The sequence below is a fragment of the Rhinopithecus roxellana genome, chromosome 20, assembly GCF_007565055.1.
Source record: "Rhinopithecus roxellana isolate Shanxi Qingling chromosome 20, ASM756505v1, whole genome shotgun sequence".
Taxonomy (NCBI): Eukaryota; Metazoa; Chordata; class Mammalia; order Primates; family Cercopithecidae; genus Rhinopithecus; species Rhinopithecus roxellana.
In genome coordinates, this window is record NC_044568.1 from 72,762,081 (window position 1) to 72,778,700 (window position 16,620).

The 16,620-nt window shown below is 58.3% G+C and overlaps 2 protein-coding genes across 6 annotated transcripts; both read right to left on the minus strand.

The window, feature by feature from the left end:
* Positions 1–219: 219 nt before the first annotated feature.
* DECR2 (2,4-dienoyl-CoA reductase 2) lies at positions 220–10,971 on the minus strand. Of its 3 annotated transcripts, none has more exons than XM_010381837.2 (9): positions 10,785–10,971; positions 7,608–7,676; positions 6,096–6,147; positions 5,064–5,199; positions 3,059–3,183; positions 2,255–2,348; positions 1,968–2,072; positions 1,173–1,390; positions 220–753 (listed from the first exon to the last, which is right to left on the minus strand). In XM_010381837.2, exons 1-8 carry the CDS (start codon positions 10,862–10,864, stop codon positions 1,173–1,175), a joined length of 879 nt encoding a protein of 292 aa, XP_010380139.1. In that variant the 5' UTR covers positions 10,865–10,971; the 3' UTR covers positions 220–753. The 3 variants fall into 3 exon arrangements, with proteins under 3 accessions (XP_010380139.1, XP_010380138.1, XP_010380141.1); XM_010381836.2 differs by having other exon boundaries at positions 220–788; XM_010381839.2 differs by having other exon boundaries at positions 220–868.
* Positions 10,972–11,961: 990 nt separating this feature from the next.
* NME4 (NME/NM23 nucleoside diphosphate kinase 4) lies at positions 11,962–15,862 on the minus strand. Of its 3 annotated transcripts, none has more exons than XM_030925251.1 (5): positions 15,503–15,862; positions 13,583–13,716; positions 13,228–13,329; positions 12,985–13,097; positions 11,962–12,502 (listed from the first exon to the last, which is right to left on the minus strand). In XM_030925251.1, the coding sequence occupies exons 2-5, from the start codon at positions 13,595–13,597 to the stop codon at positions 12,379–12,381; spliced, it is 354 nt and encodes a 117-aa protein (XP_030781111.1). In that variant the 5' UTR covers positions 13,598–13,716; positions 15,503–15,862; the 3' UTR covers positions 11,962–12,378. The 3 variants fall into 3 exon arrangements, with proteins under 3 accessions (XP_030781111.1, XP_030781110.1, XP_010380144.1); XM_030925250.1 differs by lacking the exon at positions 15,503–15,862 and adding an exon at positions 15,263–15,405; XM_010381842.2 differs by lacking the exon at positions 15,503–15,862 and adding an exon at positions 14,944–15,097.
* Between the last annotated feature and the right edge of the window lie 758 nt (positions 15,863–16,620).

Consider the following 16,620-nt stretch of genomic DNA (forward strand, 5'->3'; position numbering starts at 1 on the left):
CTGTGGTCCCAGCTACTCGGGAAGCTGAGGCAGGAGAATAGCACGAACCCAGGAGGCAGAGCTTGCAGTGAGCCGAGATTGCACCACGGCACTCCAGCCTGGGCGACAGAGCAAGACTCCATCTCAAAAACAGTAATAATAATAATAATAATAATAATAATAATAATAATAATAAAACATCACAGAAAAGACAGGAAGGAAACACAACCCATAAATGACAGGGTCACCAGCAATTCTCTTTAATGCTCTTTTCCTTCTAAAAGCTTTGGCAAAGTCCAGTTTATTTTCACAGCAAATAGATTATCTTTTAAGAAAATGCACTATCTAGCAAGATTGTAGCAAAGTGTGTTTGTGCAAACAGGTGGTGCAGAGACAGAGGGGTGGACCTTGTGGGCAGCCTGAGGCCCATCCCAGCTCATGGGCCATGCACAGACGGGAGCACCTCAGTGTTTTCAGCCAAGAGAACACAAGTCTCAGGATCCATGTGGCTCCCTCAGGCCCTGGACTCAGGCAGGCAGGACAGCCTTGACCACGGGGCAGGGGACATCTCAATATCTTGTCTGCACCCGCACCACCTGCGTGGCACCTGGCCCTCAGACACCTGCATGGCAGCTCCACGGGCTGGGCCCACTGTCCAGTTGCTCCTGCCCTGGAGTTGGGACCATGGGGAGGGAGAGTGCAGAAATAGCTGAGTGTCCAGAGGAGGGGCTGGGCTGCGGGCATTGCTGGTTCAGACTGGTGCTCTCCACCTGGCTGTGAGGCAGAGGGAAGCAGCGGTCGGAAGAATCCTGCAGAAGTTCCAGAACTTAGGAGCTGGCTGAGGACGGCTTCCCCCTAAAACAACTTGGCTGCCTCAGCCACCCAGTACCTGCCAGAAATGCCAACAGAGGCCGAGGCCACTACAGAATAGCAAGCGCCCCAGCGCCCGCCTCCTGCCCAGCCCCACGGAGCAACACCCACGTGTGGCTAGGCTGGCGCAGGGCTGGTAGGATGCAGCACCTGCCCCCTGCCCAGCCCCATGGGGCAGCACCCACGTGTGGACAGGCTGGTACAGGGCCGGCAGGATGGGGACCAAGGAGACGCCAGCCCCGTGGGTCCCGCAGAGACCTGCCCATGCAGCGACCAACATCCAAGGACAAAGGTGACCCCAAGAAGCGGGAGCGGCACCTCACCTAGAGCTTAGAAGAGAAGGATGCGAAATCCGCCAGCCCTTTGACATCGTTTGGGAACGTCAACCATGACCCGCCATCGGCCACCAGCACAGCCCCCGTCACATAGGAAGCCAGAGGGCTGGCCAGGTAGAGCACGCTGTGGGCAATCTCGGTCTTGTTCCCCAGCCTCTGCAGTGGGCTCACGGTGACCTTGGTGCTCAGGCTGGCCTGGGGGCCACCTGGAGGGTAGCAGAAGGTTTAGGCCCCATGGGCCCCAAGACCCAGCACCCTCCCCTCTCCCCCAGCTCGTTCCCTGAGAGGCATGTGGGAACAGCAAGGGCACACTCAGTGTCCCCAAGGCCTAGCATGGAGCAGGATCAGGCCAGACACCGAACACAGTCGCCACCATGGAACCAGCACAGGGCTTTTCTTTCTTTTTTTTTTTTTTTTGAGATGGAGTCTTGCTCTGTCGCCCAGGCTGGAGCGCAGTGACGCGATCTCCACTCACTGCAAGCTCCGCCTCCCGGGTTCATGCCATTCTCCTGCCTCAGCCTCCCGAGTAGCTGGGACTACAGGCGCCCGCCTTTGCGCCCGGCTAATTTTTGTATTTTTAGTAGAGACAGGGTTTCACCGTGTTAGCCAGGATGGTCTCGATCTCCTGACCTCGTGTTCCGCCTGTCTCGGCCTCCCAAAGTGCTGGGATTACAGGCGTGAGGGCTTTCAACATACCCCCTGCCAAGGTTCTGGAAGCTTCCATGGGTACCCTGTGCCCCAGGGGAGGATCTGTGGGAGACCTGGGCTCCCTGAGAGCCGTACCCAGTCGCCGGAGCCCCTCTGTGCCACTGATGGGGCCAGGGGCGAGGCTGTTGACGCGGATGTTCTGGGGACCCCACTCCACAGCCAAGTGCCGTGTCATCGCGTCTGCATGGGAGAAAGTTGGATATGAAGGGGCCGCTCTGCCCTCTGCGGGGGTCAGGGCCAAGGCCCGGCCTCGCTGCCTGAAGCTGGGCTCAGCTTCACGTGGAGACTGCTGGCTTCCTGGGATGGAAGCAGAGGGCCCAGTGGGAACCCAGGTGGGCAGACCTGGGCAGGGGGGGTCATACCCACAGCAGCCTTGGCAGAGCCTGCATGCACCTGGAGCGCCTGCCCCCGGTTCCCCAGGGTGGCAGTGATGTTCACGATCACCCCTCCGTGGTCCTGCAACACACAAGGCCTGAGGCAGTGAGTGGGCGGCCATAAGGGGGAGGCCGCAGGGCGGTGGATGGCGGCCTTAAAGGGGAGGCCGCGGGGTGGTGGGCGGGCGGCCGTAAAGGGGAGGCCGCGGGGCGGTAGATGGCGGCCGTAAAGGGGAGGCCGCGGGGCGGTGGGCGGGCAGCCGTAAAGGGGAGGCCTCGGGGCGGTAGATGGCGGCCGTAAGGGGGAGGCCGTGGGGCGGTAGATGGCGGCCGTAAAGGGGAGGTCGCAGGGCGGTGGGCGGGCAGCCGTAAAGGGGAGGCCGCAGGGTGGTAGATGGCGGCCGTAAAGGGGAGGCCGCGGGGCGGTGGGCGGGCGGCCGTAAAGGGGAGGCCGCGGGGCGGTAGATGGCGGCCGTAAGGGGGAGGCCGCGGGGCGGTGGGCGGGCAGCCGTAAAGGGGAGGCCTCGGGGCGGTAGATGGCGGCCGTAAGGGGGAGGCCGTGGGGCGGTAGATGGCGGCCGTAAAGGGGAGGTCGCAGGGCGGTGGGCGGGCAGCCGTAAAGGGGAGGCCGCGGGGTGGTAGATGGCGGCCGTAAAGGGGAGGTCGCGGGGCGGTGGGCGGGCAGCCGTAAAGGGGAGGCCACGGGGCGGTGAGCGGGCGGCCGTAAAGGGGAGGCCGCGGAGCGGTAGATGGCGGCCGTAAGGGGGAGGCCCCCGCCGGGAGGACGCCCACCCGGAAGAACTTCTCATAGAGCACGCGAGACACATTGAAGGTGCCACTGGTGTCGATGTCCATCACGGTCTTGAAGGCATTGAAGGACAAGGCGCCGGCGGGGCACAGGAAGTTCCCAGCAGCACCTGCAGAGTGGGAGACCGCAGGAGCTGCTGGAGCCTGGGGAGAGGGATGCCAGGTGGGCGGTGGCCAGGTGGGTGGAGGGGAGGGTGCAGGAGGGAGTCCAGATGCCCTGTGGCACAGGGAGGAGACCCAAGCCCTAGGATAAATTCCAAAATGACCGGAGCAAGATGGGTGTCCTGGCTGCACTACGTCCCTGAGAAGAGACATGCTGAAGCCCTGACTGTGGCCTTGTTTGGAAATGGGGTAGGTTGCAGAGATAATCGAATTACATGGAAGTCACAATGAATTAGGGTGAACCCTAAATCCAATGACTAGCATCCGTATAACAAGGGAAGAGGACACACACACACACACACGCCACGTGAAGACGGGCAGACAGCGGAGGGACAGTCTTCAAGCCCAGGAGGGCCAAGGACTGTGGCAGTACCAGAAGCCACGCAGAAGGCAGGAACAGGCTCTCCCCTGCGGCCTTCAGACAGCACAACTTTGCCAACACCTTCCCCTTGGAGGTTCTGACCTCCACAAGGGGGAGATTATATTTTGGTTGTTTCAGCCATGCAGGTTGTAGTACTCTGTTAGCCCAGGAAAGTAATACACAGGATGTTTTTCAAAACGAATTTCTGCAGAGTGAACCCAATGTTGGTTCATCAATTGTAACAAATGCAAGATGTTAACAGGGAAAACTGTGGGTGGGAGTATGGAATTCCATGTACTATTAATTATTCTATAAACCTAAAACTGTGATAAAAAATAAAAGCTGGGGGCCGGGCCCGGCGGCTCATGCCTGTAATCCCAGCACTTTTGGAGGCCACGGTGGGCGGATCACCTGAGGTCAGGAGTTCGAGACCAGCCTAACCAATGTGATGAAACCCCATCTCTACTAAAAATACAAAAATTAGCCAGGTATGGTGGCGGGTGCCTGTAATCCCAGCTACTCAGGAGGCTGAGACGGGAGAATCACTTGAACCGAGGTTGCAGTAAGCTGAGATTGCACCACGGTACTCCAGCTTGGGTAACAAGAGTGAAACTCCGTCTCAAAAACAAAGCTAGGCCAGGCTAGCTTTTATTTTATTGGTGACTCTTGCCTGTAATCTCAGCATTTTGGGAGGTCAAGGAAAGAAGACTGCTCGAGCCCAGGAGTTTGAGACCGGCCTGGGCAACACACAGTAAGACCCTATCTCTACGAAAAACAAAAAATACAAAAATTACCCAGGCGTGGTGGCACACGTCTGTAGTCCCAGCTGCTTAGGAGGCTGGGGCAGGAGGATGGCTTGAGCCCAGAAGGTGGAGGCTGAAGTGAGCCATGATCACCCCAGCCTGGGTGACAGAGTGAGACGCTATCTCAAAAAAAAAAAAAAAAAAAAAAAAAAAGGCTATCACTTTTTTTTTAAGAGGGAATTTCAGGACACAAGGGCACCCGACTCTGCCATTTAGCCGTGATTATGGAGTCCACTTGGACTGCAGCTGTGCTGACCTGCTGCCACCCAGAGAAGCGGAATCAGACTGGAGACAGAGGCCTGGAGACAGAGGGCTGGAGACAGAGGACCAGAGATAGAGACCGGGAGACAGAGACCGGGAGACAGAGGGCCGGAGACAGGGCCAGAGACACAGACCGGGAGACAGAGGGCCGGAGACAGGGCGAGAGACAGAGACCGGGAGACAGAGGGCCAGAGACAGGGCCAGAGACAGAGACCGAGAGACAGAGAGGCAGAGGCCCGGAGACAGAGTCTGGGCCTCAGGTACCTGGAGGGGTGACAGCCCACCCCAGGGCAGGCAGCTAGGTTCCATGGCACAGTCCCCACCCCAGGACCAGAGTTCTAGGGCCTCCAATCGGTACCACCAACCTGTGAGAAGCCACCACCCTCACTCAGCACCGACTCACAGTTAATGAGAATGTCAATTCTGCCAAACTCCTTCAGAGCCTGGTCCACGGCAGCCATCACAGCTGGGGGCGCTCGGACATCCATACAGAGAGGGAGGCAGCGCCGGCCGGTGGCCCCAGCCAGCTTCCTGGCGGCCTAGAAGCCCAGGTAAAGAGGCAGACAGCAGCCCTGCAGCCCCGGCCTGGAGAAAAGGCCTTTGGAGTCTGCAGAGGACAATGCGCCCGGGTTCCACTGGAACCCTGGGTTTGCTGCTGGGCCCCACACAGCCTGCAGGTACCCACGGCCCTGGTAGATGTTTGTGGGGACCTGCCACACTCTCCCTGCACCTGCCACCCGTCCTAGAATCCTCTCTCTGCATCGCCCTCCAGGCCACTGTCACCCATGTCCTGCCCCTGCCGTAGACCAGTGGCACAGGTGAGACTCTCCTCATAGGTTGAGGGCTCCGGTGGGTGGGACGCACAGACCACCTAAATAACCCAGGTGAGCCCAGAGATCTTTCTTGGGGCCACGTTACCCCCAAACAGGAAGGTCCCTTCCAGGACCCAATAACTAGATTTTTAAAAAGTCAAAGATGTCTCTGGTTGGCCACTTACACTGAAACTCCATATTTAGGAGAGGTGCAAGTTTTGGTGCCAGCTGGGCACAGTGGCTCACGCCTGTGATCCCAGCACTTTGGGAGGCTGAGGTGGGCGGATCACCTGAGGTCAGGAGTTCGAGACCATAGTGGTCAACATGGTGAAACCCCATCTCTACCAAAAAAATGCAAAATTTAGCCAGATGTGGTGGCGGGTGCCTGTAGTCCCAGTTACTCCAGAGGCTGAGGCAGGAGAATGGCGTGAACCTGGGAGGCAGAGGCTGCAGTGAGCCGAGATCGCACCACGACACTCCAGCCTGGGCGACAGAGCGAGACTCTCGTCTCAAAAACAAAAAAATTTTGGTGCCAACATCCCCTTAGCCTCTGGACCCTCCTGGCCCAGGCCCAGCACGCCCACAGCCACCCACACAGGGGACCACGGGAGAGGTCCTCTCACCATCAGCACTCGTGGCAGGCTCCTGCTGGCGATCACTGTGTGGCAGCCGTGCCTGCAAAACCAGAAGCAGGTGTGAGGACAGTGCAGGCGAGGGGCACTCCCAGGGAGCGTCTGCCCGGCTCCTGGGCAGGAGTCTCTCGGGCGGAAGTACCAGTCCAGGGCTGAAGGCCCAGCTGGCAGAGGGCACAGGGGCGTGAACAGGACTGAGCAACTCTGGAGGGACCTCAAGTGGTGCCCACCCTGGGGTTTCTGGCATGGGACATCCCACCGCACAGGCCTGCCAGCCCTGCCCCAAACACCAGGTACAGAGACCGCTGAGCCACAGAGGCCCAGCCCACACATCTGCCTGGGGCCTGCTGGGCCCACATCCTCCACCCCCTTCTCCCTGTGGGGCTGGTGTGGAAGACCGTTCTGAAGCGGGGTGCTCCCTACTCCCCTTCCTGACCACATGGATGCAAATCCACCACATTGGCCTCTAGGGACCCCGGTTCCAGGAAGGCCGCTATGATTTCCAATTTCCAGTTTATCTACTGTTCTTGCAGAAGAGCACAAAGATAAGTCCTGCCTTTAGGTCAAAACAATCTTGATGTTATCCTCAACAAATTCCTACACACTCCCTCTGAAGCAAGACCCTTTCCCTGTGGTACAGAAGCCCTGGGCCTGGGGGTAACAGCTTGGAGACACCTGTCTCACAGCCACCCGACTACGCTTCTGCCCATAAATTCCCCAATAAAATCACCTCACAGGGACAAACGGGATCTGTCTGCCTTGTTCTTTGATTTCTCCGCTCTTCTGGTTTGGGAGTTGCTTCCCCACAATAGCCACAAAGGCAGCTACCCCTGCTAGGCAAGCCCCACTGGAGCTGCAATGTCCCGTTCGGTCGTCAGCCACAAAGGCAGCTACCCCTGCTAGGCAGGCCCCACTGGAGCTGCAATGTCCCGTTCGGTCGTCAGCCACAAAGGCAGCTACCCCTGCTAGGCAGGCCCCACTGGAGCTGCAATGTCCCATTCAGTCCTGAGACGCCCCGAGCACAGAGCCACCAGTGGAAAGGCCAGATCTCTTCCTGTGGGACTCACCTTTCTGGTCTGAAAAGCAGGAGCCTCAGGGGAACCGAAGAGGAGTCCCTCTCGCCCACCTCAGCCTAACTCTAGCCGCTGTCAGGTGGGATACGTTGCTGACCCCGGCCTGAAGCCACAAAATTGCATCCCAAGAAAAAATGTGTTCTGCAGGGCGCCAGCACTGGGGCCTGACACAGCCCTGACTCTCGAGGTCCCAGCAGGCCCCAGACCAGAGCCACACAATCTCCATTGACCTGTAGGAGCCCCGAAGTCCTGACTCCCCCCAGGGCAATCCTCGACCCCTCCCCAGTCCCTCTGGCAGGCACCTGGATCCTGTCAGGTGGATGAGCAGAGGACTTCTACCTCCCACCAGCATCTTTCCAGGGGTCCAGCATCCAGCAGGGCCCAGGGAGGGAGAAGCGGGGAGCAGGGAGGGGACACAAAGCAGTCTCACCGCATGAAAATCTCAGCAATCCGGAACCCAATCCCAGAGCCGCCACCTGTGATGAAGGCCACTTTGTCCCTGAGAGTAAAAAAGGAGGCTCCGTTAGAAGAGCCCTATTGGGCCAGGCCGGTGGCTCCCAGCACTTTGGAAGGCCAAGGTGGGCGGGCCACAAGGTCAGGAGTTTGAGACCAGCTTGGCCAATATGGTGAAACCCTGTCTCTACTCAAAATAGAAAAATTAGCTGGGCGTGGTAGTGGGTGCCTGTAGTCCCAGCTACTTGGGAGGCTGAGGCAGGAGAATCGTTTGAACCCGGAAGGCAGAGGTTGTGGTGAGCGGAGATCACGCCATTGTACTCCAGCCTCGGCAACAACAACGAAACACAGTCTCAAAATAAATAAATAAAATGAAAATTCATAAAATTATAGTATTTTATATATTTATTCTGAGACAAATTCTTGCTACGTCATCCAGGCTGGAGTGCAGTAGCACCATCACGGCTCACTGCTGCCTTGACCTCCTAGGCTAGAAGGATCCTCCTGCTTCAGGGATTACAGGTGCATGCCATCGTGCCCAGCTGATTTTTCTTCTACTTTTTCTAGAGAGGGGTATGGTTTTGTTGCCCAGGCTGGTCTTGAACTTGTGCTCAAGATCAAGAACTTTGTGCAAAAGATCAAATTTGTAATAAAAACTTGAACATGTTGCAAATTGAAAAAAATTGTATCAACAAACTTGCAAAGTGCAGTGGGGGAAAGAGTATTTTGGTGCACAGGCTCATGACTGTAAATCCCAGCACTTTGGGAAGCCGAGGCGGGTGGATCACCTGAGGTCAGGAGTTCAAGACAAGCCTGACCAACATGGTGAGACCCCATCTCTTTTTTTTTTTTTTTTTTTTTTTTTTTTGAGAAGGAGTCTCGCTCTGTCACCCAGGCTGGAGTGCAGTGGCCAGATCTCAGCTCACTGCAAACTCCGCCTCCCGGGTTTACGCCATTCTCCTGCCTCAGCCTCCCTGGTAGCTGGGACTACAGGCGCCCGCCACCTCGCCCGGCTAGTTTTTTGTATTTTTTTAGTAGAGACGGGGTTTCACCGTGTTAGCCAGGATGGTCTCGATCTCCTGACCTCGTGATCCGCCCGCCTCGGCCTCCCAAAGTGCTGGGATTACAGGCTTGAGCCACCGTGCCCGGCCTGAGACCCCATCTCTACTAAAAATACAAAAAATTAGCCGGGCTGAGGCAGCAGAATCGCTTGAACCCGGGAGGCGGAGGTTGCAGTGAGTATTTCGACAGAAATTGACAGAAGTAGATACAAGACAGAAAAAATAACCCTGGTTTAAACAAGATAGAGGTTATAGTTTCCTCTCTCCTAAGCCCTGCATGGCATGAACGTCAAAGATGATTCCTGAGATTCAGCAACCTAGGTCAGGATAATATGGCTTTTTTATTTATTAGAGATTTTCTTGTACATATTAAATGTGTACTAATCGGTATGACTGGCACAAATTGTACCAGATGGATGGGCAGAGCTCTAAGTTGCCTTTCCTATTCTTAATGATTAAAGATTAATTTTGGGCCGGGCGCAAATATTAATAATCCTATAATCCCAGCACTTTGGGAGGCTGAGGCAGGTGGATCATCTGAAGTCAGGAGTTGCAGACCAGCCTAAACAACATGGTGAAACCTCATCTCTACTAGAAATACAATTAGCCCAGCGTGGTGGCGTGTGCCTATAGTCCCACTTGGGCACACTGAGACTGAAGCAGAATTGGGAGGCTGAGGCAGGAGAACTGCTTGAACCCAGAGTGAGACTTCGTTTCAAAAATTTTTTTTTTTTTTTTTTTTTTTTTTTACTTTGCAGAACACTCAAAAAGAATTGTCAATACCTTTGCTTGGAGAACATAACTTAAAACTTTCTTTTTTTTTTTGAGATGGAGTTTCACTCTTGTTGCCCAGGCTGGAGTGCAATGGCGCGATCTCGGCTCATTGCAACCTCCACCTCCCGGGTTCAAGCAATTCTCCTGCCTCAGCCTCCCAAGTAGCTGGGATTACACCACACCCGGCTAATTTTTTGTAATTTTAGCAGAGGCTGGGTTTCACCATGTTGGTCAGGCTGTTCTCGAACTCCTGACCTCAGGTGATCTGCCCACCTCGGCCTCCCAAAGCGCTGGGATTACAGGCGTGAGCCACTGCTCCTGGCAAAAGATCAAATTTGTAATAAAAACTTTAACATGTTGCAAATTGAAAAAAAGAAAAGGAAAGAAAAAAAAAAGGGCCGGGCGCGGTGGCTCAAGCCTGTAATCCCAGCACTTTGGGAGGCCGAGACGGGCGGATCACGAGGTCAGGAGATTGAGACCATCCTGGCTAACACCGTGGAACCTCGTCTCTACTACAAACTACAAAAAACTAGCCGGGCGAGGTGGCGGCGCCTGTAGTCCCAGCTACCAGGGAGGCTGAGGCAGGAGAATGGCGTGAACCCGGGAGGCGGAGCTTGCAGTGAGCTGAGATCCGGCCACAGCACTCCAGCCTGGGTGACAGAGCGAGACTCCGTCTCAAAAAAAAAAAAAAAGAAAAAGAAAAAAAAGGAGCCGCCCATTGGCCGAGTGAGGGAGGACTTCGACCTTTACCCGGGCTGCCTTCCCATGTGAACACCAAGGCGTTTGCAGGGAAATGAAGAGCTGCTGGGCAAAACCCGGCATTCCTGGGCCTTCTAGTTCTTCGGAAAAATGATTTCAACCTAAAATTGTATGTTAAGAAAGAAGCTAGGTTGGGCCGGGCACGGCGGCTCACGCCTCTAAATCCCAGCACTTTGGGAAGCCGAGGCGGGTGGATCACCTGAGGTCAGGAGTTCAAGACAAGCCTGACCAACATAGTGAGACCCCACCTCTACTAAAAATACAAAAAATTAGCCGGGCTGAGGCAGGAGAATCGCTTGAACCCGGGAGGCGGAGGTTGCAGTGACTCAAGATCGCGCCACTGCACTCCAGCCTGGGCGACAGAGCGAGACTCCGTCTCAAAAAAAAAAAGAAAAAAGAAAAAAAAAGAAAGAAGCCAGGCGAGACAGGTTTCCTAACACACTAGTCCTCGGTGGGGACCCCGCCGGCCCTCTCGGCGCTACGGGGACCACGTGGGGGCGCCCGCGCCCGCGGACCGGACGCCGCACCGAGGCTGCGCCCGCTTCCCGGGCCCCGCTCACCGCAGCAGGTCCGGGCAGAAGAGGTGACGGTACGCGGGGAGACAGTCGTCCCCCTCCACGTCGGGCGGCGGCTGGGCCATGACGCTCGCGGCTAGGACTGCGGGGACAGCAGGCGGCAGCTGCCTAGGCCTCCGGGACCCCGCGCACAGTGGCGAACGCTCCTGGAACAGGGAGCCCCGCCCCACTCCCCGGACGCCCCGCCCCTCCTCTGATTTTTTCCCCGGAGGCCCCGCCCCTCCCCCATTCTCCCCGGAGGCCCCGCCCCCGCGCGCGGGCTGCTGGGACTGGAAGTCGGCGCGCGAGGTGCAGGCGCGGTGCAGGCGCAGTGCGGGGCGGGGGGAGGGGGGGGTCCCGTTCCCGCGGCGGAAGTCCGGCGTTCTGCGTGTCCCCTCCCCGAGTCTTTTTCACAGGTATTCGGCGTCAGTGCCGCCTTCGGAGCCTGCGGAACTTGTGCGATACCCCTGGCTCCTGGGTCCAGGCCGGACTCGCAGCCTCTGGGCTCCCGTTCGCATCCCCGTAAACACCATGGGGAGCGCGGCCTGCCCCGCGCCGCTTCCCAAAATGACCCGTTTTGAGGCCAATAAAGAATGGTCCGGGGCCGGGCGCGGTGGCTCACACCTGTAATCCCAGCACATTGGGAGGCCGAGGCGGGCGGATCACGAGGTCGGGAGTTCGAGACCATCCTGGACAACATGGTGAAACCCCGTCTCTACTATCAAAATACAAAAATAAGCCGGGTGTTGTGGCAGGTGCCTGTAATCTGGGCTACTTGGGAGGCTCAGGCAGGAGAATCCCTTGAACCCGGGAGGCGGCCCGGGCGGGGCTATGCCGCGAACCCGGGACGGGGCGCCCCGCTTGTACCACTGTTGGAAGAGGGGAGCCCGCCACGGTCACGGGGGAAAACACGCAGGGCCGCTCCTGGACTGGACATACCCGCGGGCCAGCGGCTTCAGGGGTGCGATGGAGCCGCCACCGCCACAGTAAAGGCTGCCAGGCCCTTTTTGCGCTGGATGGCGTCAGCCCGCCGGCCCCTTTCTGCCCCTTCCCAGGGAAGGCAGCTCCTCCTTTGGCGGGATCAGACAGCACGGCTCGCTCCCAGCTTGGGTTCCCCCGGATTGCAGGCTGGTGGCCTCTGGACCCCCGCCTGGCTCATACATCCAATAACATTATAGAACTAGGTGTGCAAAACTTCATCTTTACTCTTCAACTCTTTGCAACTTGCATAAAAGCGTCATTTCTACCTCAGAGTTGGCGGAAGTCATAATTAATGTACCACCCATGTGCTAGGCACGGTGAATTTTAATGCCTCCTCTTTGGAGAAAAGGTTAGGATAACTTGCGAAGACCCCCCCCACCACCACCACAAAGTCTGTCCGGCACTTTGGTGCAAAACGGATTGGTCCAGTCTTGTGCTGGCTTGGGGTACAGAAAGGCACTGAAGTTGGTGGCCGAAACACCTCTGGGCTGGGCTGGGGCAGACGTGAACAGGGAAGTAAGTGGTTTAGGACAGGCAGGTATGGATGTGGGCTTGGGTTCTTGCTGACGGAGGTAGTTGTTCCTGCGTGGAGGCTGGGGTGGTAAGGGCAGCTTGAGTCTCAGGCTGAGTGGATGCTGCTGTGCTGGCCCCCGTCTGCCCAGCTCACCAGCTCACTGCTCTGGAACCACAGCTGGATCTCCCGCTGGGCCCCCTCCACGGAGTCGCTGGCGTGGATGACGTTCCTGTGCCAGTGACAGGAGTAAGGTGAGGCTCAGGCTTCATGTGCACCCTGAGGAGTCCCAGGGACCATCTGCTGCTCCCCTGTTGCCCTCTGTCTAGGGGAGCAAGCCTGCGACTGCAGACAGGGAAGGAGTAACAGTGGAGCTGGGAAACCGGGTTCCAGCCTGGCCTCAGCCTCTTACAGCCTCGTGGACCCACCCAGGCCCCAGCTTTTGGGAGCCTCATTTCCCCCCAAGTTGTCCCGTGCCAATCCCTTGGGGTGTCAGGCAATGATGGCACGGTACATACAACACGAAGGGAACGCCTCATTGCCCGGTGTGCAGGAGGGTCTGGGAGAACACCGCTCTCACCAGCGTGAGCTGTCATGTTCCACCTGGCTTCAACCCAGCACAGCAAGACACCCAGGTCTCGTGGATCTGCCGCCACCCCAAGTGCTGGCCCTCCTCGTCGCCAGCAGCAGCCCGGTGTGTCAGGACCCCCGTACCTGCTGATGTGCACGCTGAAGTCACCCCTTATGGTTCCTGGGGCAGCCTCAGCCGAATCAGTGTGTCCAATCATGGCCCTGGAGGCGCGGACGACATTGTACCCTTCCCAGACCTGCAGCGAGAGAGAATGGTTGGGAAGAAGTGGGGAACACCAAGGGCCCCTGGGCTCAATCCAGGGCCCCTCCCTTTGCTGGGGGGAAGACACACCCCCAGGCCCTTCCACCACCCCTGCCCTGCCGTACCATGGCCACCACAGGCCCAGAGCTCATGTAGCGGATGAGGGCGGGGTAGAAGGGCTTCCTCCGCAGGTCCTGGTAGTGCTCGGCAAGGACGCTCTCTGGTGCCTGGGTGGCATGAGGGAAGGAGGAGGAGCCGCAGAGAGTAAACCTGGGCACTAGCGCAGCAGCTGTGATGCCCTGACCTCAGGCACCTTGCAGATAACACCAGCATGGGCAGCATCTGCAGAACAGATCCCTCCTGCCCCTTCAACTGCCAAAGCCGGGCCCTACCCCGGTACTGGCTGGGATGTGAAAAGGCTGAGAAGGGTCCCCCAACCCTATCCCCACGGGGACACCCACAAGCCCAGAACCCCACTACCTGCAGCATCTTCATCCCCACCAGCGTGAAGCCCCGCCTCTCAAAGCGCTGGATCACGTCCCCAACGAGCCGCCGTTGCACCCCATCTGGCTTCACTGCCACCAGGGTCCGTTCCCGGGTCCAGGAGGGCCCTCCTTTAAAAGGCAAGGGGTCGGGGCACTGACACCTCACCCTTTCACATCCCCATGACCCAGGTTTCCCTGCCAGAGCCCAGGGGTCACCAGGCTTCAGGGTGTCTGCCTCTATGCAGAGCACTCTGGAACGGACAAGGATGGTGCCCATAGCCAGAAATGCTCCCATGATAGTCCCTGTCAGGGACACCCAAGGCAATGTGTCCCTAGGGCTTCTAGCCTCTCCCAGGGGCCATGGCTCCTCCCAGCAGAGGCAGAGGCTGCCTGAGATGGCGCGATCGCCTGGAGGTTCAGGGAGACACTGCCCAGCTCAGGGATCACCACCCCAAGGTCCACCGAGGCACAGCCCAGCTCAGGGACCACCGCGAGGTCCACGGAGGCACAGCCCAGCTCAGTGGCCGCAGGGAAGTCTGGAGATCTTGCAAAGCTCCAGCCTCTCTTTTGACTCCAGCCCTTCTGGATGACGACAGACATGGTCTGAAGCCCAGACTTTCCACGTGAGGAGGAACCCAGAGCCCACCCTGTGTTTGAGGTGAAGGAGTGGCAGGAAACCAGGGAGAAACACACTTTCCCCACCGGTGAGCCCTGGAAACAGGACAAAAGGGGCCTGAAGATTGAAGAGGGAAGGTAGCAGGGTTCCTGCCCGAGCCAGGAGACGGGGTGCTGCTGTGGAGTTTCAAGGCCTGTCATTTCCAGACCCAGGGTCAGCACTGAGCTCCGCCCCAGCCGTCCTCCACTGGAGGGGACGCTGCCAGGGAGACAGAAGACGTCCTCACCCTCCCACAGTCCCAGGCTGCTCCAGAGCCAAGCTACCCTCCGCATCAGCTCCCTGGTTTCCAGATGAGCCCAGACCCTGTATGTCCCACAAAAAGGCTGGACAGAGCCAAAGGGGCCCCGCCAGGCCAAGAGGAAAAGTTAACCTCAGCAGGCGGCTGAAGCCCATGGGAGGAAGACCCCCTGGTTGGTTGGTTCCCCCAAAACCCAGTTCACAGGGCGCCCTGTGTAGCCTGGGGCGCTGCTGCGGCTGGTGCGGGCATTGGAGGCGGCGGCTCACTTTTCAGGGCCGATGGAGGGAGCCCTGGGACATGGATCGTCCTGTGAGGTGGCAGCTGCGGGGGGGCCGGGGACTTAGCGCCTGGCGTCCCAGTCAGATTCTGGCCTAACTTGGCCTTCAGCGAACGCCCCAGCGGAGCGGCTCCCCACCCCTACCCCGGCCGGGAGCCCCCTCACCGCCCAGCGCTGCCGCCGGCCTCTGCCTTCCTTGGGCTCCCGGGCCCTCGGTCGCCCCGGATCCGCCCAGGCTGCCAACTCGCCGGGCGCCTGCAGCCTGGGGCCTGGGGAGGCGAGAAGGGGCCGCATAGACGGGCGGGCCCTGGAGGGGTGCGCGGGTGCAAGCCGGCGCCTTCCCCAACTCGGGCGGACCCCGCAGCCCGCGCCCGGAGGCCTCTGGGGGAGTCGGACCCCGATCCGCACGTGCGCGGACAAAGGCCGAGCGGCGCGCGCCCCTTCCGCCCCCCGCGTCCCCGCCGGGGCGCGCGGCTCCACTCACCCGAGCTGGGGCGCGCGAGCAGGCTCGGGTCCCGGGCCCGCGGGCCGCAGCGCAGGCCCCGCAGCGCGGAGCGCCAGAAGAGGCCGCCCATGACGCCCGGCCCGCGGGCCGCTGTGAGCGCGAGGAGCGGGCGCGGAGGGCGGTGCCAGCCCCAGACCCGCCCCCGCCCGCCCGGGAGACCCCGCGCCGACGCTATCCGCAGCCCCCCGCCGCCCCGGACCCCCGTGGCCCGGCGCTCACGGGGCGCGTGGAAATGTTCAACGCCAACTTCTGTTAAAATCAGAAGAGAAAATAGAAAATAATAATAAATCTCTCTCGAATTGCATTCGTCCTTATACCGACGCAACTGTTAACTATCGTTTTAACGCTTTCCCACGGAGGAAGGCCCACTCGGGAGGCTGAGGCGGGAGGATCGCTTGAGCCCAGGAGGTTGAGGCTGCAGTGAGCTGTGACTGCACCGCTGCACTCCAGCCTGGGCAACAGAGCAAGACTGTCTCAAAAATAAATAAATTCACGGACCAAAAGGAGGTCTACAAGCCCTGGTCTGAGCTGCCTCCAATGGAGGGTGAAATTCCCACGGGAGCCCCAGGGCGGGAGGAGGCGCTCCGGAGACGCTGGCCCTGCGGCCAGGACGAGTAGGCGGGTCTACAGACCCGCGCCACCACAACCAGCTAATATTTTAATTTTTTGTAGAGATGGGGCCTCCCTGTTGCCCATGCTGGTCTCAAACTCCTGGGATCAAGAAATCCTCCTGCCTTGGCTTCCCAAGGTGCTGGGATTAGAGATGTGAGCCTGGTCTGTGAATTTGGATGGTGAAAAATCCGACCTTTATTCTCAAATGGCCTCTGATGTGGCTGCATTCCTCTAATTCATTCAATTGTGGATATGAGGAACAAGGCACAGTCATAGTTGCAGGGCCTGTGACTTTGTCACCAACAGAATTCACAGGTATGGTAATATCGGGTGGATACCACAGTGTGCTACTGTTTAAAATGGTTAGGTCTCCCACTCCTAGAACTTAATGAATCTTGAAAAAGCTTGTGTTCTTTTTGCTGCTATGTGAATGCAATTGTTTTCTTATTAAAATTGTCTGTTGCAAGTGTATAATGTACAATTGAGGTTTGTTTGTTTGGTTTTAGACGGAGTGTCGCTCTTGCTGCCCGGGCTGGAGTGCAATAATGGCATGATCTCTGCTCACTGCCGCCTCTGCCTCCCAGGTTCAAGCAATTCTCCTGCCTCAGGCTCCTGCAGGTGTTTGCCACCACACCTGGCTGGTGTTTTTTTGTATTTTTAGTAGAGACGGGTTTTTACCATGTTGGCCACGCTGGTCTCAAACTCGTGGCCTCAGGTGATCCACC